At 42.3% G+C, this 22469-nt stretch overlaps 1 protein-coding gene and 3 non-coding genes across 4 annotated transcripts; 2 read left to right on the top strand and 2 right to left on the bottom strand.

Moving 5' to 3' along the window:
• Nucleotides 1-2225: 2225 nt before the first annotated feature.
• Nucleotides 2226-22309, bottom strand: cntrl (centriolin). The gene is made up of 30 exons (XM_074670670.1): nucleotides 22106-22309; nucleotides 19901-20054; nucleotides 19720-19808; nucleotides 17924-18046; nucleotides 17674-17829; nucleotides 17490-17585; nucleotides 17217-17404; nucleotides 12701-12839; nucleotides 12551-12622; nucleotides 10357-10536; nucleotides 10087-10287; nucleotides 9860-10004; nucleotides 9576-9793; nucleotides 9357-9472; nucleotides 9126-9255; nucleotides 8937-9025; nucleotides 8693-8833; nucleotides 8523-8586; nucleotides 6991-7089; nucleotides 6799-6916; nucleotides 6340-6713; nucleotides 6173-6267; nucleotides 5934-6040; nucleotides 3531-3604; nucleotides 3349-3429; nucleotides 3071-3170; nucleotides 2830-2978; nucleotides 2676-2750; nucleotides 2491-2553; nucleotides 2226-2366 (listed from the first exon to the last, which is right to left on the bottom strand). The coding sequence occupies exons 2-30, from the start codon at nucleotides 20004-20006 to the stop codon at nucleotides 2235-2237; spliced, it is 3720 nt and encodes a 1239-aa protein (XP_074526771.1). The 5' UTR covers nucleotides 20007-20054; nucleotides 22106-22309; the 3' UTR covers nucleotides 2226-2234.
• Nucleotides 12967-13039, top strand: trnaa-agc (transfer RNA alanine (anticodon AGC)). The gene has a single exon. It is a non-coding gene; the product is annotated as a tRNA-Ala (tRNA).
• Nucleotides 13425-13506, top strand: trnas-gcu (transfer RNA serine (anticodon GCU)). The gene has a single exon. It is a non-coding gene; the product is annotated as a tRNA-Ser (tRNA).
• trnaa-agc (transfer RNA alanine (anticodon AGC)) lies at nucleotides 20232-20304 on the bottom strand. Its single transcript has one exon. It is a non-coding gene; the product is annotated as a tRNA-Ala (tRNA).
• Nucleotides 22310-22469: the final 160 nt, after the last annotated feature.

Genomic DNA, 22469 nt, shown 5'->3' with positions numbered 1-22469 from the left:
TCCAGTGTCACGTCACAGAGTCAATGACAGTTCAGAGTGATGCTGAAGGAGAAGAACAAATACCTGAATGTTGAGACTGAAAGTCTGAAATCTCAGCAAGTGATTATGGCTTAATATTAGTTAATTTTTCCAATTAGATTTAAAATGAGCCACATTCACCTGACAATTAAAAAAAAAAAAAAAATTAAATAAAGGACCAAGCATAGAGCCTTGGGGAACTCCAGAAACTGCTTTTTCATTCTTACAAATCATATGCACTGCAAAAACTGAAAAGTCAGCAGGTGTTTGTCTTATTTTTATAGATGATTACCCAGTTAGACTTAATACGAGCCACATTCACCTGACAAGTCCAGAAAAATCTGTTAAAAAAAGGAAAATGACGCCTCTTTGAATCGAGAACGTGTCTCAATACAAAATACTAAATAAATTCATTTTTCTACCACATTGGCAGACTTTAGGTGAATCTCGTCTTTTTTGGGGGCCTCAAACACCAAGGTCTTCCCTAGCTCCATCCCCAACAGGCCTCTAAAGGACCAGCCAATCAGAGGGAAGGGAATTTCTTAAAGAGACAGCAGCTTAAAGGAAGTTTTGTTTCAGACAAAGGCTGAAAGAAAGGTTTTCTGAAGCTCTGTTTCCACCAAGCGGTTCAGTTCAGTTCGTCTTGGCATGGCGCGCATTTTACGCCGTTTACACTAGGGCTGGGTTAAAAGAATCAATTCTTTAGAAAAAAATTGATTTTCTTTTTCAAAATTTAATATTGATTCATAAAGTCCAAGGATCGATCTTTTAATTTAAAAAAAAACATTCCCTTTCTGTATGAATCTGTATAACTCATTGAGTTTTTTTAAGGTTATATCAAGTAGAGATCAGCCCTATGTGCGGCGTCTCCTTACGTTCTCCCCTGTTACGTCGGGGCACGGCAGACTTTAGTTCATCAGGAGATCGTAACTTAAGCATACAGCCGTCTTAGCGTTAGCGTAACAAACTTTATCTAACGTTACCGACGTTTGATGAGAACTACATAAAAGCAGCGTCAAACCATCTGTTTCAGTGTTTTTGTCCCGCTTCAACATGACGTCTGTGTCGGAGTTGGAGACAACACTGTCAATCATCCTCCTCATCAGCCGACGCTCGCGCAAGCTACAGCTAATGTGCGCCAGCTAAATGATAAGCTCCATCGTGATACAAGGTGTTCACATTAAGTCAGTAGGTTTAACAGTAGAGATCCCCTGAGAGCTGTCAGCTGCTTCATTAACACACACGGGGTAAGGAAGGGTGTGTTTGATTTGTCCTCCCAGTCTGCCCTGTTTGTGAAATAGCTACTGTGGATGGATGTTGTTTTTACAAAGGAGGGAACTGAATTATGCACTTTGTTGTAATAGAATAAATATAATATAAATCCTAATATTTCTCCTATTACTCCTAGTTTTAAAGATGATACCGGTTTTCTTAGAAGAAGAAGTGAAAAAAAACAACCCTGGTGGCAGGGAGAAAAATAACCAAGCAAAATGTAAATTTTATATAGTTAATGAAAAAAAAAGACAGATTTCAGGCACTGTTTTTCTTTCATTTTGGCCCTGGCAAAAGTAGAATAAGTATTGAAACTTCATTATTACTAAATATATCCATATCGAATTGAAACGAATCGAATCTGGACCTTGTGGATCAGAATTGATCAATTCAGGAAATCAGTGGTGATACCCAGCCCTAGTTTCTACTGACTAATCCTGGGATAGATCCCCAAATAACCGAGACGAGACGCCCCACTTTTTGGTATCCTACTGTTGGAGGGCCAGACTGAACCGATCCGATCCCAGAAGGTGGAGCTACAACACTGCAGACCGTTGATTGGTTGAAAGAATCGTCACTTCCTGTGTGACAGCAGCTGCATTTCTCCTGGAGGCACACAGACTTCTCTGAAACAAAGCTTGATTGTTGTTTGTATCAAAGAGCCTTTCCATCGTTGCTCTTTGTTCACTGTGTCGTGTTTTTCTTCTTCGTTGGATTTATTAGCGGGGTAAACTGTGTCACGCTGCTACAGTGTCACGCTATTATGTTACTGATGCGGCTGTCTGCATCCAGCTTACACGCAGCCTACCACAAGGGGGCATGGTTGGCTAAACCGGACTGTTTGGTGGAAACAGAGCTTTAAAGAGAATAAAGCTACAGGGGCACCAGAGGGACAAAAATAAAGACTAATAAATGCTCTTTAAGCTCCCCCTGCACAGTGTGTGTCACGGAGTGTGTGTGAGCAGAGAGTCCAGCTGGTCCAGTTTGTGTTTCAGTCCCAGTAAACTCCCCTCGGTCTCCAGACGTCTCACATTCAGGTTCTCCTGCTGAGTCCAAAACCTGCAGCGCAGACGAGCCTCCACAAGGGGGCGACAGAGAGTCAGATTTCATCTTTAAACCTCATCTTAAGATCTTTGAGCTCAAACTGACTCATGGACTGAACTGATCGTTGGTTTTTGAAGGTGATAATAAAATATTTACTTTCAGACGATCCTCTCGTTGTCTCAGTTTCTCTCGCTGCAGCTCCACCTCCCACCTCTCCTCCTGAAACACAAAAAGTTAAACCAATGAGATTGTTTTCTTATCTACTGACCTGAACTCTGTCAGTGTGTAATGAGCAGAGATCAGCGTCTTAGATTGCTGAACAGTCTGCTTCCTGAACTCACCTCAGCGCTGAAGTCTGATCTGAGTCCACCTGTCGACAGGTAAAACTCCTCCCCCTCCTCCTCTTTGTTGAAATCCTTACAGACAAAAACAAAAACATAAGATTTGGCAAAGTTTTTTTATGATTTGTGGATTATTTGTGATTTATTTCTTCACCTCATCTTTCTTGAAAAGTTCTTCCTTCACATGAAGCTTTTCCTCTTTCCTCACAAGCTCCTCCTCCTTCTGCTTTAGCCCCTCTTCCTTCTGTTTTAGCTCCTCCCCCTTCATGCAGAGGCACTTCTCCTTCTCGCAGAGCTCGTCCTCTATCAGCCACGACAAGTCACAGAATTTATAATCACATAAACATGAATAAAACAATGAATTGAGGGTAAATATTGTTCGAGTGTTCGCTGACCGAGCTGGGTGAGTTGCTGCTGCTGTTCAGCGAGACGTCGCCCCCTGTCCTCCAGCTGAGTAACTGCAGTTTGAATATCCTCCAAGTCACTGCACAGCCTCTGAGAGAGAAATATGACGCCATATTTTAATATTTTTTCATGATTTTGGAAGAACAAAGATGGATATTTGCTCCTGTTATTACTATTTTTTAAAAAATTTAGTTTTTTTTTTTTTTAACCAGAAGACTGAATAGGTGTAACCTCCCTTTAATTTAAAGATGTGACTGGTTTATTTCACCTGTTTGTGTTGGAGCCGTCTCTCCAGCTCCTTCTCTTCTTCTTCTCTCTGCTGCTGACGCTCGCTGGACACGTTCACTTCCTGTAGAGCACAGAGACTTTCTGCGTGAAAACACTACAGTGTGTGTGTGTGTTTATATTTATATACACACACAAAGACACACACACAGGGTGTTTGTTCACCTGCTCCAGGCTCTGCAGCTCCTTCTTCCTCTCCTCCACGCGTTCACTGAGCAGAGACAGCAGCTCTGAGCTCTCTGACGCACAAACAGGAAGAAGAGTTATAAATCAGAGTGTTTTACTGGGTATTTTACTTTATGACTAATGTACGGCTTTATGTATGTATGTCTATACTTGTTTCTCCTATTTATAAACTTACATAAGTATGCAGTAGGTACCTGTAAGTGTACACGTGTGTATTTGTAACTTTATTTTGAGCTTTTTAAATTTATCAACCCATCTGTTCCTCAAATGAAAAAAACATTCAGCCCCATGAAAAGCTGCTTTTCTGACTCTTTGTTCAGAAATGTTCTTCCCTCCATCATTTTAAACAGGAGTGAGGAGTTTCAAACTGAGTTTTTGTTTTTGTGGTCAAATTTTAGCCTAAAAGTTCCTGCAGAATTATCTGAGAAGAAAGAAATTTATCAAGAATCAAGAACAGAAGACAACGACTGAAACACAAAGTTAAAAACTGTCATTTGTCAATAAGAAAGTAAAAATGTGCTTTTAACTGTTTTTCTGCTGTTTTTATAAAACGATACATTTGAGAATTCATGGAGAACAACAACAACAGCAATTATATTTCATCATTAAGTACATCATGTCGCTCAGAGAGCTTTCACACCTTGGTGGATTATCAATCACAGAAACATAACAAGTGTTTGGATTGGATAACTATCAGGGCTGTAAAGATGCATCACATCACAGTTAAAAATTGACACAAATGTGTGAGGATTCAAATCAGCTCAGATTTTAAAAAAACGTGATGCCTGATCTGAAGAGCAGAGTATGGAAGCCCATTTCTGCCAAGAATAAAAAAGACAAAAAAAGGTAAAATCAGGAGATAAAGAAGTCATAATTGTAATTGGGCTGCAACGATTAGTCGACATCATTGACTATAAAAAATTAATCGATGTACTTTTTAATAGTTGATGCGTCATATTATTGTTTTTATTGTTTTTGTCATATGGCCTGGAAATCAAACACCAGGTGGTTAATGCTTACTCGTAACTTCAGTTCACTGCATGAGGCTCCACGTTAACAGATACTTTAATGGGAAAAGATCACTAAGTTCAAACGTGAGGAATACTGATGAGTAAAATTCTCCACTCCCAGAGAGCGCTGTGCGCTGACGGAGGCTCTGCATCTCCGGCTTGGACAGCCTGACAGCTCCCGGAGTTTAGCGTCTGATAACGTGATTTAGAGAGTCTCCTTCACTCTCTGTTACAGACAGTTTTTCAGGATCTGAGTCACAAAGTAGAGTCAAAACTCCCCAAACTTTTGAAAAGAGAGGACATTTATCTGAAGGAGCTCTCACTCTCGAGCTCTCACTGCACCGGTAACACTCAGCAGGGGGAAGGAGGGGTGGAGTGCGCATGAGTGAAAAAGCGCATGTAGAGAAACAAAACTAAGCGTGTTGTCATGGAGACCTGGGAGAGAGTCAGGCGGGATCATACAGAGAGCAAAACAAGCCCCAATAAGCAAAAAAACATTAGAAAATAAGCCCAAAGTCACTAATAAGCGGTCTGTCCAACACTTCATTTCCCTGTTACCTGCTTCATTCATTTTGAGATGTAGTTTGTTTGTTTTTTTTGTTTTTTTGTATAGTACTTATATTTTTCTGTCATCATGAATGAAATAAAGACAAACTAACTCTGGGTAAATACATTAAAAATGCAACACAGGCTGAATTTTAAAGGTCAAATTAGGTTGAAACACAAAATAATCGAGATTAATTGAAAAAATAACCAATAGACTAATTGACTTTAAAAATAATCGTTAGTTGCAGCCCCTAAATTGTGAAATGAAAAGTCAAAATGATGAGACAGCAGAAGCAGTAGCCTTATTACTTCCTCCAAGGAGGTAATGTTATTGTGAGAGTTTGTCTGTGAACAACATAACTCAGAAATAACAAACAGATCTTAATGAAATTTTCAGGAAATGTTCAAAATGGGATAAGCAAGAAAAGATTCAATTTTAGAGCTGATCCAGATCCAGATTATGACTTTTTATCTCATAATTTGAACTTTTTTTTGTCTTTTTTTCCCTGGCGCAAATGGGCTTCCATAGCAGAGGGCAGTTTTTCCTTAACAATATGTAAATCCTAAACTAGGAACACATGCAAACCCGAGGTTGTTTGTTTGAAGAGATTTTGTTTATTTGTGTTATTCATTTGATTATTTCGGTGTGAGATTTGTTTAAAAAATGGAATATATATATATATATATATATATATATATATATATATATATATATACACACACACATTTTCATTTATTCAAGATAAAATATCATTTCACTGGCACTTTTTTTTTTTACCTCAGAGAAAAAAATGTATTTTGTATTTTTTTAGGTTTGATGTTTTACCGTTGAGCTGCTCCTGAACAGCTGCTGATTCTTTGTCCACTTCCTGTTTGAGACGACTGAGCTCCTCTTTCTGTTTGACCAGCTCCACGTCCACAGCTGACAGACTCCTACCACACACACACACACACACACACACACACACACACACACACACACACACACACACACACACACAAACTTAAATCATCAGTACATGTTTTAAAAACTTAGTGTGAAGTATTTTTAACGTGTGTTCGTACCTGTCGGCGTGTCTCCGTCTGGCCTCCAGGTGTTTACACTGCTCCTCTAAGCTCCTCCTCTCCTCTCTCCTCCTGCTCAGCTCCTCCTGCAGCTCCTGAATAAAAAATAAAACATCAGATCACAGAAATCTTTGTTTTCCTGTCTGTAAATCCATGTTTTCATGAACCTGCAGCTCTGTCTGCTGTAGCTTCGTCTCTCTCAGACGTGTCTCTGCCTCCGTCAGCTCTTCTCTCCTCTTCATCACATCCTCCGTCATCTGGTCACATTCCTCCTTCTTCCTGAGCACCTCCTCTCTCGTCTTCTCCAGCTCCTCTTGTTTCTGTCCCACTTCCTCCTTTAGCTCCACCAGCTCTCCTCTCAGCCGGTCCACGTCGGCCTTCTTCCTGTCCAGCTCCTCCTGAGTCCGGTCCACCTCAGCGCTCACCCCGTCCAGCTGATCCTGCTTCTTCTGGAGCCGCTGCAGACGCTGGGTGCGTTTGGTTTTCACCTCCTCCAGCGCCTGCTGCTCTGCAAGGATCTCCTGGAGGAGCCGCTTCAGGTCTGGACTCACAGACACATGAAATTATTTTAAAGATCCACAAACTTCCTGTTTCACACACAGAGCGTCAGGTGTTTGTGTGGTTACCTGCTCTGTGAGAGTCCAGTTCAGACTGCACAGTGATCAGTCGCTGCTCCTCTTCTCTCAGAGCAGAGAGTGTGCACCTCCTTTTACTCAGCAGCGCCTCCTGCTGCTCAAACAGCTCCTGCACACACAGAGTGTAGAGTTTATAATCCTGCCGTAAAGAAAAATCAACTCTCAGCTCTCTCCTCTGCTCACCTGGACTGAGTCCTGCAGGCGTTTCTTCTCCTCTCTGACCTCCTCCAGTCTCCTCACCTCCTCCCTCCTCTGGAGCAGACTCTGCTCCTGCTGCTCCACCTGCAGGACGACACAGGTGCTTACAGCATCGTTCTCTAACTTATCAAACTTCTGGACTTCAACCTCCAGTCTAAGAATATGAGACAATGCTGAAATGCTAAAATCTGCTGTTTCACGAGTCTTCACTTGAGCTGAGGCTGGCTCCAGAAGTAGCAGAAGTGACAAACACACCAAGCCAAAAAAAAAGCTGTTTTCAAAGCAGAAATTAACCTATTTACAGCCTGGTTCAAAAAACATCTCCTGTTTGAGTCGCTGATTTCAATATCAGCTCACACTGTACGGGGGGTGAATTTTTTACTAACTCGGCCGTTCAGAGGATATTAAGATCGTGAGCTTGCCCAATCAGAGGCACAGCTCAGGGTCATGTGACCGACAGGCGCCCTATAGCTGTATGTGAAGACCATGCCACTACCAATATGGCCGCTATAGCCGATCTGCTTCGTTCTCCGTTTCAGAAACAGACGAGTGACATCGGTGAGACTACGTCTATGCTTTATACAGTCTATGGTGAAGACAAAATAATTTCAAATTATAACAAAGCATAACGTGTGCAGATAAGACAAAAGAAAAAAAAAACAAGAAAGAAGGAAAGACTTAATGAAAATACAAATGAGAGAAAAATAACTCAACTCATCAACTCATCTTTATTTATAAAGCACCCCAAAAACAACCACAGATGAAGCAAAGTGCTGTACACAAATAGACAAAAATAGAAAAAAAAGCAAAAATGAGAGAATAAGACAAAAAGAAAAAGAAGAGAATAACAGAAAAGGAGAAAAGAAAGTGAAAAGTTAGGGAAAAAGGAAGGCACGTTTTTATAAAAGAAGAGACTAAACAGAAAAAAGGACTGACAGGAAGAAGACAAAAAGGAAGGAAAGCAAAATAGAAAAGGAGAAATATGTCAGGAAAAAGGACAGAAATATTAAAAGATAGAAAAAGAAAGAAGGAAGGAAATGAGGAAAGATTTAAAGGATGTAAGCAATAAGGATTGGAACAAGAAAATAAAGAAAGAAGAAAAACTAAGAAAGACAAAGAGAAGAGGAAAGAAACAAAAAGAAAGCATTTAACACGAACAAGAGAGAAAGAAGGAAAAATAATGGAAAGAAAGACACAGAAAAGAAGTATAAGAAGAGAAAAAAGGGTAAAAAAAAAGAGTAAAAGAGGGAAAGAAAGTGAGATGCAAAGAAAGAAGGAAAAAAAGAATAACGAATGAGAACAAAGAGACGGAAGAAAGAGGGAATGAATGTGAAAATGACAGAGAGAAGGAAAGTGTTAAAAAGCTTCATCAGAAGAAAAAGACAGACAAAAAAAACGGAACGAAGAAAAGAAAGAAAGAAAGAGGGAAATGCAGCGATAAACTGATGGAAAAGTTTACACTTGGGCCATGTTTTTAACAACATCTGGTCAATAAAAAAGGTCAAAACAGTTTTTACCTGGCTGCTGACGGAGAGCAGACTCTTCTCAGACTCCTGAAGATCTGACAGCAGCGAGGAGAACCTGAGAGTGTACACACACACACACACACACACACACACACACACACACACAGTGTTGGACTCCTGGTTCACAGAGAGCTAAGCTGAAGCCTCTCCTTGCTGAGTACCTGTCTGTAGCTGAGTGGATCTCTGTGTCCAGCTGTTTGAACTCCTCTCTCCTGCTCCTCAGCTCCTCCTTCACCTCCCTCAGACTGTGCTCCTCCTCCTTCCTCCTCCTCTCCAGCTCCTCCACCTCTTCCTGCAGCTCTCTGGAGACCGTCAGAGAATGACGACAAAGAGTCAGACATTTTGGTCTGAGTCAGGAGGTCAGAGGTCAGCCTGTGTGTGTGTGAGTGTGTGTGTGTGTGTTACCTGATTTGCAGCGTGGCCTCCAGCAGACAGGTGGCGCTGTCCTGAGCTGTTTGCAGCAGGAGGTCAGCCTCCTGTTGAGCTGAGCTGGCCTGGAGGGAAAACAGAGCCCAACAGATGATCCAAGACTGCAGCTTTGAGTGTGTGTGTGTGTGTGTGTGTGTGTGTGTGTGTGTGTGTGTGTGTGTGTACCTTGTCTCTGGAGCTGTGTATGCAGCTCTGAGCCTCCAGCAGCAGTCTGTCAGCCTGTCGGAGCTCGGCTCGTCGCTTCAGCAGAGTTTTCTCCACACACTCCACCTCATCACACACCTGAGTAACACTCCTGCACACACACACACACACACGCACACAAACACACACACGGCACTATATAAATAAAGACTGATAAAATTCCTCAAACATGCGATCAGGACAAACCGTTACCTGTTTCGTCGCAGTGTGTGTCGTAGTTTTCTGGTCTCCGTTCGTAGTTTGTTCTTCTTCTCCTCCAGCGGCTCTGCTCCTTTGCACACACACTCACACACACATCTTTTAACCTCCTGACTCACACACACACACACACACACACATACACACATGTAAACAGTGTGTTAAGGTAAACACTTAACGATGTCTCACAGGGGAAATATGATGAATTCTCACTTTGTCTTTGTGCTCTGGGACGTTACAGTGCAGCACAGCGCCTCCTGCTGGACGACTGTAGACTACAGCTGCAGGTGGGAGCAGCCAGGAGGGTCCGGTGAGGGGGGTCTGGCTCTCAGAGAGTCCAGTAGAAGCAGGAGGAGGAGCAGGAGGAGTTGTTGGTCGTCTGGGGCTCCTCTCAGCGTCACTGCCTCCTCCGCTGTCCCTCCACTCGGCTCCTGGAGACGGATCACAGCTCAGGACTCGTCCACACTCACATCAAATGGATTCAGTTAGACCTGTACCTGTGTCAGGGTGTGCTGGGGGGATGTAGACCCAGTACCCTCCTCCTGTTGGGGGTTTGTCCTGGTGTCGCCCCCTTTCAGGAGAACTGAGGTTGTGCAGACCCAAACCAGAGTCCTGAGTGCCCTGAGAGCCCAGACTGTGAGCCTAAGAGACGGAGAGGGTTTAGAGAGGAAGACCAGACTCAGACTCAGTCTACGTTTTCAAAAAGAAGAGGGGAAAGTCTCACGCTGTGTCCAGGGGGTATGAAGCACCACAGTCCCCCGTCTCCAGTCCTGGTCCTGGTCCTGGTCTTCTCCAGCTTCAGTCTCAGTCTCTGTGTGCGTCTCTGAGCTTTGGCCAGCTCTGCCTTCAGCTCCTCCACGGTGTGTGTGTGCTCGCTCTGCAGCGTGTGTGAGTCCCCGCTGCTGTCGAGCTCGTCTTCAGAGTTCTGACAGACACAGAGTTTTTTTTATTCTGGGTCAAACCGTTTTCTGTGTGTTTACAGGAAGTGAAGTACCTGGTCAGAGTTGGTGTGCAGCAGCTCCACCGTGTGGTTCAGACGTCTCAGCTGCTCCACGGTCGACTTCAGCTCATCCACAGTCAGCTGATCGCAGTCACACATGGACCTGCTGAGCTGCCGTAGCTTCTCGTTCAGCTCGTGGAAGCTCCTCTGGTTCATGCTGCTCTGTGAACGCAGCTAAAACACCACACTACATCAGTCCCAGCATGCACTGCTGTTCACTGCTGCTCTTAGACAGTAGGGCTGCAACAATGAATTGATAAAATTAATAAAAATTAATCAGTAAAAGTGTTGACGTTTTTCCACAATGGATGCAGTACGACTGCAATGATCCAGCACTTAAACTGCAAACATGTTGAGCTCATCGATGACAAGCTGGGAGCTCACAGCAAGGTGAGGAGCTACAAAATCCCAGATACACTCCTTTATATGTTGTGAAATGCATGGTTTGTCTTTTTGGACTCTTTTAGTCTTATTATCAAACCGTCACCCCGTTTGAAAACACGAGGAGTTCATTAAACCAACGTTAGCATTAGCGTTAGCTGCTACAGATAGTGGAAGGGCAGAGGGGGTGAACTGTTTGACCTACGGGTAAAAAGATTGAGGACACACAGTCGGGAAAATAAGTATTGAATGCGTCACCCTTTTTTCTCATCACATTTATTTCCAAAGATGCAATTCAAACAAAATTTCTCCCAGACATTGGTATTAACTCAAATAATCCACACATGAAAAGAAATCACAACGTTCAGGTCCATAAATAATGATTATGTGGAATTAACTGCTCAGGTGTGATTTTGGCCCATTCCTCTGCACAGATTGTCTTTAAATCTGGAATATTCTTTGGTGCCCTCTGGTGAACCCTTTTCTTTACTTCTTTCCACAAATGTTCAGTTGGATTGAAGTCAGGTGATTGAATAGGCCGTTCTAACAGATTGATTTTCTTTTTCTGAAACCATTTGAGAGTCAACTTTGCCGTGTGCTTTGGATGGTTGTCCTGCTGGAAGGTCCAGCCACGTCTCATCTTCATCATCCTGGTGGATGGCAGCAGATTCAGATCAAGAATTTCCCCATACATGGCTCCATTCATTGCTCCGTCAGTTATATGAAGTTTGCCAACACCATGAGATGAGAAACAACCCCATGCCATGATGCTTCCACCTCCAAACTTCACTGTTGGTGTAGTGTTTTTTGGCTGATGTGCAGTGCCATTTCTCCTCCAAACATGGTCTGTAGTATGACTGCCCAAAAGTTCAGTTTTGGTCTCATCTGACCAGACAACATTCTCCCAGTATTCTACAGGCTTGTCAAGATGCTGTTTAGCAAACTTTAAACCAGCTTCAACATGCCTTTTCTTGAGGAATGGAGTCTTGCGGGCTGAGTGTCCATAGAGGCCATGGTGGTGGAGTGCATTGCCTATTGTTTTCTCTGTAACAATTGTACCTGCTGCCTCCAAGTCTTTCTGGAGCACTTTCAGGGTGCTCCTTGGCTCATTGAGTCCTCTTCTGACTATCTTTCTGACTCTCTGGTCAGAAATCTTCAATGAGGTGTGTGGTATTTAACGACTTGGTGAAAAAACAACCTTTTTTATAGGACCATCAATTTGCTCTAGCTCAGCTGATGTTGGTTTGCACTAATTGGAAGTTCGAGTAATAATTACTGACAGATTTCAGGTGGTATGGTGCATTTCCTTGCCAAAGTATACAGCCTTTCCATGGTGTGTTCAATACTTTTTTCCTGTGTTATCGTACTTAATTCACCATAATCATTATTAATGGACCTGAACGTTGTGATTTCTTTTCATGTGTGGATTATTTGAGTTAATACCAATGTCTGGTAGAAATTTGGTTTGAATTGCATCTTTGGAAACAAATGTAATGAGAAAAAAGTTGACGCGTTCAATACTTATTTTCCCCCCTGTAATCTTTATTTATTTGCCTTTTTGGTCCACAAAGTTCTTAATCTGATGACATAAAAATATATTTTCTGTTATTTTTCCCAAACTGTTGATTCTTTAAGTGACAATACATTCATGTCATCTGTCATCTACTGTAATGCATTCTCATCCTTTTTTTCCCCGATTCATTGATTAATTCTAAATATAATCGTCAGAGTAATCGATTACTAAAATAACCTGTAGCCCTAGTTGACAGTAATAAAACAGACTCAGGTGAACATATCCTCCTCTGACCTGCTCCAGAAGCTCGTCTCTCTCCTTCAGCACCTCCTGAAGCTGCACGCGGCTCTGCTGCAGCTCCGCCTCCTGCACGATGAAAACAAACACTTTCAGAAAATCTTCCTCCTCAAGACGATGCGTCTGCTCAGACTCAGTTTCTCTCACCAGTTTGTGTTGAATGTCTCTGTTTCTGCTCTGAGAGCTCTGCAGTTTGACTCTCTGATCCTCCAGCTCCTCTCTCAGCCTCCACTCGGACTCCTGGTCCTGCTCCTCCCCACAGACCGGCTGGGCTTTCTGCTCCTGGCTATGGATGTGAAAGTATACTGTGGTCAGTTTTCCACACAGTGAAGCCACATTTTATAAATCACAACAACAAACAATGCTTTAGACTTTAAAGTTTTTAAAATTGCAGACTGCTCCTTTAACATACAGGGGAATTAGCTCAAATGGTAGAGCGCTCGCTTAGCATGCGAGAGGTAGCGGGATCGATGCCCGCATTCTCCAAAGTTTTCCCCTCTGTGTCTCCAGCTGTGAGAGCAGAAGAGGAATCTCGAGGGTTTTCTGGAAACTCTGGTTTGGACCTGAAAGTGAGCCGGATCGTGTAACTCTGGTGTTGCCTTTCAGAAACCTGCTGTGACCTCCGCTCTCACAGCCAGCAGCCGTCCGAGTCATGTGACTGTGCCGCTCTGCTTTAAAGATCAAACCTTATCTCTCTGCACTCAGCTTCCTGCTGCACAAACAGGATCCCCCGAGGACGCCGCGCCTGTTTCCAGCCCTTTATGTCCTCTTTTCTCTCTGCCTGACAGTTTCTACAAAGCCTGCCGTGTCAACCTTTGAACGTCTGCGGGAATCCTGACACTAAACATGAATTTCACACCCACAGGAGCACGACGAGGTGGCCGAGTGGTTAAGGCGATGGACTGCTAATCCATTGTGCTCTGCACGCGTGGGTTCGAATCCCATCCTCGTCGGGAAGCTTGTTTTTGAACGGGCATTGCTCAGCAGCACCTCTGAGTGTTTACATAAACAAAAGTTGAGGTGTGCGCAGACTGTAAACCACAACAGTAGCAGGAGGAAATCATGAAGCTGTTGATTTCATGATAACCCACAAATCATGAATTTACCGTTTCAATTTTACAGATTCCTGATTTCAATTTGTGAAAGATCGAAATATACGGTGGCCGTGCGAGCTCACAGTGATGCAGCTCAAGAAAACACACACACAAAAAGACAAAACACAAGCAAATTAAAAAAAAATCTTCATCAATTTGACACAAAAACAACTCGACACATCAGTCACAGCTCTACTATGGTTTCCTCTCTGTCACTTGTGTTGAAAAATGAGGTTAAAGTCTGTTTTTGATTTATGTAACACTGTAATCGCATGATTCAGATATTAGCCTTGTCACCTTGCTAATAATGAGGAGAAATGAAAAGTAAACAATAAAAAGGGAACTGAGTAACTGAGAAAATGATGTAGGAAATAGCGCAGAAGCCTTGGACTAACATTTTTGATAGATCATTCTTTTTTTGGGGCTATTTTTCCTTTGTTTTGAGGATTTTTGAGCCCAAGCTTCAGGGCAGGAAATGTGCGAAGGCAAGGAAGGACTTCTCTTTTGTTTAAAAAAAAGTAGACTCTTTAACACGGACAGTGTTTGGGGAAATTGTGGTTTTCGTTAGAGGGTTTTTAAGGGGTAATTTCCAGTTCATAAAGTCTCAGTTTTGAACTATTTTGTGTTATTTTTTTTAATTTCCTTATTGAGACGTCTGCTGTCTCTGACATTAAAGAGAACGTCCTTGAAAGAGAGCTTTTTTTTGATTATAACAATTTATGGTTGGAACAGTTATTTTCAGGTTACTAAAAGTCTAATCTGAGGGATCACAAAAGCCGCGTTTCCACCAAGCAGTCCGGGTCGGTTCGTCTCGGTACGGTGCGCTTTTAGCGGCGTTTCCACACACTCATCCCGGGACGGATCCCTAAAAACCGAGACGAGCCGTCCCACTTTTTTGGGACCCTTTCGTATGGGTGCCAGACTGAACCGATCCGCTCTCGGGAGGTGGAGCAACACACTGCAGACCGTTGATTGGTCAAAAGAATCGTCACTCACCCCGACAGCGGCTGCATTTCTCCTGGCGGCACACAGACTTCTCTGAAACGAAGCTTGATTGCACTTTGTAACAGAGAGTTACATGAAAATCACAGAGAGGACGAAATGCTGCATGTCTTCCATCCGTGCTCTTTGTTTACTGTGTCGCGTTTTCTTCTTTGTTGGATTTAATCGCGGGGTAAGCTGCTACGGCGTCGCGCTATTGTTTACCAGCTGCGGCTTCCGGCATGCCGCTTACACGCCGCCCACCACGAGAGGGCACAGTTTGCTGTGGAAACGCAAACGGGATCAGACTTAACTGTCCCAAACCGTACTGAACCGTACTGAACCGACCCGTACTGCTTGGTGGAAACGCAGCTAAAGACTAACATGTTTCCAATAACCAGTCCCCTTTTTTGATGTAATGCGGTTACAGACAGAGGCTGAGCGTCGCTGTGACTGAAAATCCACGTCAATAAGTGTCCCGGGACATGTGCATCACTTTTTAGTGTCCTTTAGAAACACTTCTGTAGTGTTGTGGTGTATTTGCAGCACGTTATTCTAATGTGTTGTGTTGTGGTGTTTGCAGCGCTCTGAGCTCTCAGGGCCACCGTAGACAGAAGACTACGATAAAAACACATAGCGAACTCAGAATCTGGTGAGTTTCCCCCTCTTTCTCCTCGTTATCTTTAAATCAAATAATGTTTCTGCTTCATATGGACTCCTCGCAGGTCCCAGGTCTGGAAGGGAGCTCTCTGAACTTGTATCCAACAGAGATAAAAGAGAAATATTCCTCTGCCTTAATATAAATGTGAGCCATGCGTGTTTTAGACGTTTTTACAGCTGTGGTGATATGTTTTTTTTTTTTTTTTTTTTTGCCTTTATTATAAATGTAGAAAACAGTCTATGGGCAGATCTCAGTCTTTTAGTTACTTTGTTAATCATATCACAGCAGAATCTTCATACTTAATTTCTAATCTTACACCAAAAGTTAAATCATTTACTGAAAATAAATTTGAAAGGGATTTTTATTTTTTACAGCTGATGGAAAAACTACTTCTATATGATCCACTTATGCTTTAAAAAGTGAATTAGTGATTTATACAGGCTAATGAATTTGCAGAAGTGAACACCTCTTTTACGACTGGTAGTGATGAGATTTACTGGTGTTTCTTTGCATCACTTTTCACTTTAGTGTTGTTGTATTGTAGTTGTTATATCGACTCATTCCAGTAGATGGCAGTAAATCACCAAAACCTGCCACCTGCATTGACAAACAGCGTTAGCACCGTGCATTGTGGGAAACAGTATGCCAGGTAGAGTGGTCTGTTGCATACTGAGAAATTTTCCCGGATCAGTACGACATAGAGATTTTTGGTACACTGCAGATTTTGCAAGTTTTTCGCACACTGACTACTTCAGCCAAAATAGTAGGCACTGCCAGTGTAGTAGGCGGTTTAGCCACAGTGTTCTCTCAACCTCACAGTGTGTTGAAGTTAGTGTCACACTGGACATGCTTCCTCTCTTGTAGTGTCAGAATCTTTTTAAACCAACTTGAACCAAACTTCAGAACGATCCACGATGACCATTTTCTCATAATTTAGTTCATGTTGTGTCACGTGATGTAATTTAATGCAACACCACAGGTCATGGCAGATAAGAATTCTCTGGAGTTTAATCCTGAAAAATGTTAGTCGCTGTCAGGAACCGAGGAGAGGAACTGGAACACGATTTTTTGATACTGAGTCTTAAACTGAATCCAGCTTTGTCTTAAATGTCCTCATGAACTGTCCACAGAGAGTGACGGTTTCTCGGTTTCTCAGAGGACAGTTTGCATTAACGTGTGTGAAACATGAGCAGCTGAACTGGTTTGAAGCAGGCGTGACTCATCTGTCAGACAAGTTTGACTCTCACCTCTTGATGCTTTCTTTGTTTTCTTCATGATCTTCAGTGAAATATGCAAATCAGACCGCTCCCTCAGCTTTGTCAGGGTTATTTCTGGTCACGTGGGTAGCTCACACCCTCTGACTGAGTTTTTTTTATTCTTTATATAACCTTTATCTAACCAGGAAGTCCCATTGATATTAAAAAATCTCTTTTACAAGAGAGACCTGGCCAAAATAGCAGTCGTACATTTGTTACTTTGTTGGCTTTGTTTATCTAAGATTGTGCACAAATTAGCTTAGTTTCAACTTCCTGAAGGATAGAAATAATCTGATTGTAGGTCAGTCTCAAATAGAAAGATATGATGTAGATTTAGTGATAATATCTGTTTCATTCTGAGATATATGAAGGGTTTTCCTTTTTGACCCCTCAGAGAAGATCTGCATCTTTTCTACACCAATACTTCTCTGCAAAAACAACGGAAACCTGTGATGTTTATGGATTAATTTCAGTAAAACAGGATTATTCCCGTTAGCTGACAGTGCTAACAAAGGGCTACCACCTTCGTTTAGAGCAGCTGATCCCAAAAACCTTCTGGATCACGATCCACTGCTCTGAAAGCCTTTTTGGTGCTTTTCAGTGGCCCAATAGCTCCCCCATGTGGAGACATAAAGTATGACTATTTGACTTCTTAATTTTTTTTTTGTTACCTGTATTTGTCTCCGTCTGGCTCACTGGGTTTGCTATAGACCTCCTGATGTGTCACAAAATCTGTGATGTAGTCCAGGGGAACTCTGGTCAGGTCTTGGTGGATTGTGCCCTCTCTGTGGCGGGCTCCGGTCTGGTCCAGTTGGGTCTGAAGTCTCTCAATTACACGGTGCAGGAATAATTTCTCATCCTGAAGGCAGACGAACAGTTTTTGGGTGCTTAATGTGTCAGGTTTTGATCAGAGGTGAGTTTTCTGCTCCTATTGTTGAACTGACCTGCAGGCTGGCGATGGATGACTGCAGCTCAGACTCTCTGATCTCTGTGGTCTGTTTCTCCTTGTCAGCAGCCGCCTGCAGAGCATCACGCTGCATCTACAAAGAAGCAGAGATGTTAAATTCACAGATGCTCCAAAAATGACAAACATGACGATTAATGAAACGCTGTTGGATTCAGTGTCACCTCCCCCTGTGTGATCTGACGGCTCAGCTCCTTCCTCAGCTGCTGCAGCTCAGCCTCCAGCCCCACCTGCTGTCTGCTGCTCTCCACCTGTCTGTCTCTCAGAGCCTGGGCCTCCACCCGCAGCAGACACAGCTCCTGGTGCTGGATGCACATGTCCTAAAGAATAAAGACGGAGATAGACAGAGACAGACATAAGAATCCACCACAGAAATCTATCACATGCTGCTTCTTGTCACCTGCACGCACACACCTGTCGGTGAGCTCTGGCGGCGTCCTCCAGCTGACTGCAGCGTCTCTGAGTGACCTCCAGGTGGAGCTGCAGACTCTTGTTTTCAGCCTGCAGACTTTGGACCTGCTGCTGAGCACTGTGAGCCTGTTCACAACACTTTAGCATCAGTTTCATTTATTCACAGCTCTATACGTAACCAGTCAAGGTCTCTGTAGCTTTGTTTTTATTTCTGAATGTTTTACAGAAAGTTGAACTCAACAAAACTTACGCTTTCTATCATATTTCAGGTTATGTCTTCCAAAAGCTTTTTAGCATTTCAAGTTTCATCCATTATTATAAAATATAAACAGAAATTAAGGTTAAACTTGAAGACTCCCGAGGTGGCTATACCAGGATATCGACATTATAAGAGGAGGCAGATAAATTAAGGAAACACAGCAAAATGTGACCATGGATAGTTTAATGTTTAATAAATCAGCATAGCAAGCAGATTGTCCTCACTGGACAGTCCAACTGGACCGTCCAGTGAGGACAATCTACTTGAAGTAGACTGCAGTGACACCTTCTGGCCTGGAGTCTCAAGCACACTGTCATGAAGATATCAAGGCGTGTCTTTGTTTTTAAAAATGAATAGAGATCAGGTCTTCTTTTTAACTCTACTCTTCTTTGTTCAAGACAACTTCTTACTGGATACGTCACAAGGTAAGATATTTATGCTGTTAAACAGTTAGTTGGAGCTACACTTTGAAACGTGACAACAAGCAAACTTTGTCAGTTTGTACCGTAGTTTAGTAGCTGTCTATATTTAGCGCAGCTAGCAGCCTAGTGCTCTGAGACATGTCTGTTATGTGTAACGTTAGTGAATCCTGGTTATGTCCTGCCAGTCATCTACCAATCAGAGCTAACGTAACCTCACTCTTCATTTTATTGATAGACTCTCAAGTTTGAACAGACCACTGCAGAATAACTGCTGACTGTGGGTTGGAATCAACATTAGCACAAACAGTTTAGCCTGTGTTTTAGCCTTTAGACTGTGGTTTAGCCTTGAGCTCGAATTTTAGTCTTTAGCTCGTGTTTAAGCCTTTAGTCTGAGTTTTTTTAGCCCCTAGCCTGAGTTTTAGCCTTTAGCCTGAGTTTTAATCCTTAGCCCGCAGTTTAGTCTTTAGCCTGTGGTTTAGCCTTTCGCCTGTGTTTTAGCCTTTAACCTGGTTATAGCCCTTAGCCCCTGTTTGAGTCTGTTTGACTGTGGTTTAGTCTTTAGCCTGTGTTTTAGCCTTTGATTTAGCCTTAAGCCTGAGTTTTAGTCTTTAGCCTTTGTTTTGGCATTTAGCTTGTGAATTAGCCTTTATAAGCCTGGATTTTAGTCTTTAGCTGGGCTTTAGCCAAAACCAAAACAAACTGTAATTTTCCATCAGTAGCTTTAATTAGAAAGCTTGTGAACAACACCAGTTGCCATGAAAAGTGCATTTTTGACTGTTATCCCTCTGTTTCAATCGTTTTCTCAGTGTTTCTCTCTTTTTCAAAATTAGGGTTAAATGATGGTAAACGGGTGCTTGAGATTTGACCAATTCTGGGTATTAACTCTTTTATCCTGGCTTGATAGAAAGCAATATTTATGTGGACAAAAGAATTATCATTGAGGTTTAAGAATGACAAATGTGAGGCTGTTAGAAATTGATAAGCAGAACCACATTTCACAAGCCTTAACAAATCCACAAAGCTTAGAAATTTGGAACCAGTCCTTGGTGCCCAAACCTAGACAGCCGAAGAATTGAATCACTTAAACAGTAATGGAGGTATGTTGAGTGGATAAATACCTGCTCCCTCAGTCCCCTCAGGTACCCCTGAAGCCCAGAGATGATCCCCTCCAGATCCCTTTGCAGAGCTTCATTGGCCAAAATCTGACCTGCAGCAGGAGGAAAGAGTTCAGGTTTAACTAACGATGAACCTTTCAAAGACTTTAAGACCACTTTCATGATAAGTCAGTGGTCACCTCACCATCTGTCAGCTGTTGCTCCAGGTCTTTGATTTCCTGTGTCTCCAGAGCGATCCGGGACAACATGGCGTCCAGGCGACCCTCCAGGTCGCTCTGCTGCCCGCTCATTGTCAACAACAGCCGGATCAAACTAGACAACCTGGAGGATCCATGAGCCTGAGAGAGTCAGCCAGTCAGAGGAAGAGTTTTAAAACATGGATGCAGTCTGTGAATCATCTGTTTCTGATGCTATCCTGGGTTAAGCTAACCTGGGTTTCCTGACAGATCGAGCTATGCTATCAATCTCTGCTCTTCACTTTTTGACTTGAGGTAGAGAAAGGGTCAAAAGTCTCCTGGAGAATGCGGGCATCGATCCCGCTACCTCTCGCATGCTAAGCGAGCGCTCTACCATTTGAGCTAATTCCCCTCCTTCATGCCTCCTTACAGCCTGTGAAACTCGTTCTTCCAAAGTCCACGACCCCTCCTGTCCTCTTACCCCCCTCCCTTTCTCCCCCTGTGTCTATTCCTGGAGCAGACACACAAACCTCTGAGTGTTTGTGCACTGATTCTTCTTTCTCACTGTGCTGTTTGCTCATGCTACCATGTGGTCACTAGCTTTTTGAAGTCAGACAGCTTAAGATAACAACTTATGACTCCTCACTATAAATTCCTCTCAAGTGTGTCTCCTCTAGGGGATGTCGTGACACATTTCTCTTCCCTGGGTAATATCCTGCTAAGTTATGCTAAGTTTTTTCCTTTAAATTATTCCCCTGAAAAGTTTCTCCCTCATGTTTTTTGGCCTGTCAAATATGTCCTCTCCAAAAAATGACGTGACAAAAATGACATTTGTCTCAACTGAGTTTGTCCTGACATGTATCTTCTTTCAAGTTTATGCCCTGACAAGATTCTACTTTTTAGAAAATGTCCTGTCCAAGGTCTCTCTGAAGAATATTGTCTTGACAAATTTCTTCTCTCAAGGCAGTTTCCCATCAAGTTTCTCCTTTTTGTCCTGACAAGCCCTGTGCCTCTTGGCAATATCTTGATGAGTTTCTCCTTTAAATTTTTTTTATGAATTTTGTCAGGAGAAGTTAAGTTTTTTTTCCCTAGACAATCTCAGTGTAATGTCCTTATAAATATAACATCTGCAAGAAATATACTACAAAAGAAAAAAATATATTGAAAAACACACCAAAAAGGTTAATTTGTAAAAGTGTTTTAAACCTGCACTATGTGCATTTGCAATTACTGCGTTTTTTTCGTCTTATTAAAACAATCTGATTCAATTTCCAGTGCATTCAGTTTGTTAAACTTGTTATGAAGTGCTGCATGTTGTTATAAATTTGCATATTTTGGGCATTTGCTGGAGGTGTGGGAAAATACTGATACGGCAAAATATATCCCAACACTTTGACCTGTGATAGAATATCGATATTTGAACTCTTAACAAAATTTGGTTCAAATAAAAATTCATATTTTAGGTGAGTTGGAAGTACAATACATCTTCCAGACTTCCACTGCAGTAGATGGCGCCGAAGAGCTACTCAGCTGTATGTTGCTCATAAACCGTACAATAAATATAATCTCAAATCATCAACTAAAATCAGTGTTCTCTCTCCATTCTTGGGTCAGTTAGTTTAAAATCATTTAAAATTCAAATTTTACAGTGTATTAGACTGCTAAAATAATAATCATAGTCATGTTTTGTGTAATATGAGTTTTTTTTATGAGTAACGTTGGTTACACCAAGTGACATTTATCAGTTTCACCAACTGACCACGTCTCTGAACCAATCTTTTTTTTTTTGCAACATTAGTCTAATGTCACAGTAGTTTAAGTGACAAACTTGACACACTTAATGTCATCAAATTAAGTGTATAAATGAAGCCATTGTGCGTAATTTGTCCTCCTTTTAGGATGCTGAAGTTTGCTTATTAGCAGTCAATGACTACTTTAACCAAGACTGAAGTTGTTAGTTTGGCAAGAATTTTCTTCCACTTTGACCCACAAATGACCAGATGTAAAGAGTCTGTGTTGAAATCTACATGATAAAGTTTAATTACTGAGATGCTCCTCCATTTCATTTGCATTGTGGGACGACATGTCCAGATCCAGCCTATACCAAAAACATGTAATTCAAATCCAAACTTTGATTTCTGTTAGTTTTCAGAGGGGTCACGCCTCAGACTGAGAGTCAGTGTTGATTAGTCAGATTGTTTTTAAGTACTCACAGCAGTCACTTCAGTCTAACCGTCCTCTTCCTCACACACCGCACAGAGCTGCAGGGTTACAACCATCATGTCCTCTTCTTTCGCTCACATCACTCCATACCTTAAATTTCACCTTTCCTTTCCACTCTAAATTCCTTCTACATCTTTCTGTTTTCCTCTCATCTTCTTCCTCTCCGTTACAAACTTCCCCTCCTTCCTCCCCTCTCTCCCTCTTCCTTTGAATCAACACAGGAAATCTGTCTCACAGCCAATCTCAGAGGAGGCTGCAGACAGACAGCTTATGTCCCAGCCAATGGGAATGAGGGAAAGCTGTGAAGACCCGCCCTCTAGAGAGGGGTTCCCCAGGGGGGAGGGACCAAATGCT

Source organism: Halichoeres trimaculatus, unplaced genomic scaffold (genome assembly GCF_033239565.1).
Source record: "Halichoeres trimaculatus isolate MK-OKI-2021-1 unplaced genomic scaffold, fHalTri1.1 fHalTri1_scaffold_5, whole genome shotgun sequence".
NCBI lineage: Eukaryota > Metazoa > Chordata > Actinopteri > Labriformes > Labridae > Halichoeres > Halichoeres trimaculatus.
Note: the sequence above shows the minus strand (reverse complement) of the source record. Positions and strands in the feature narration are given on the sequence as shown.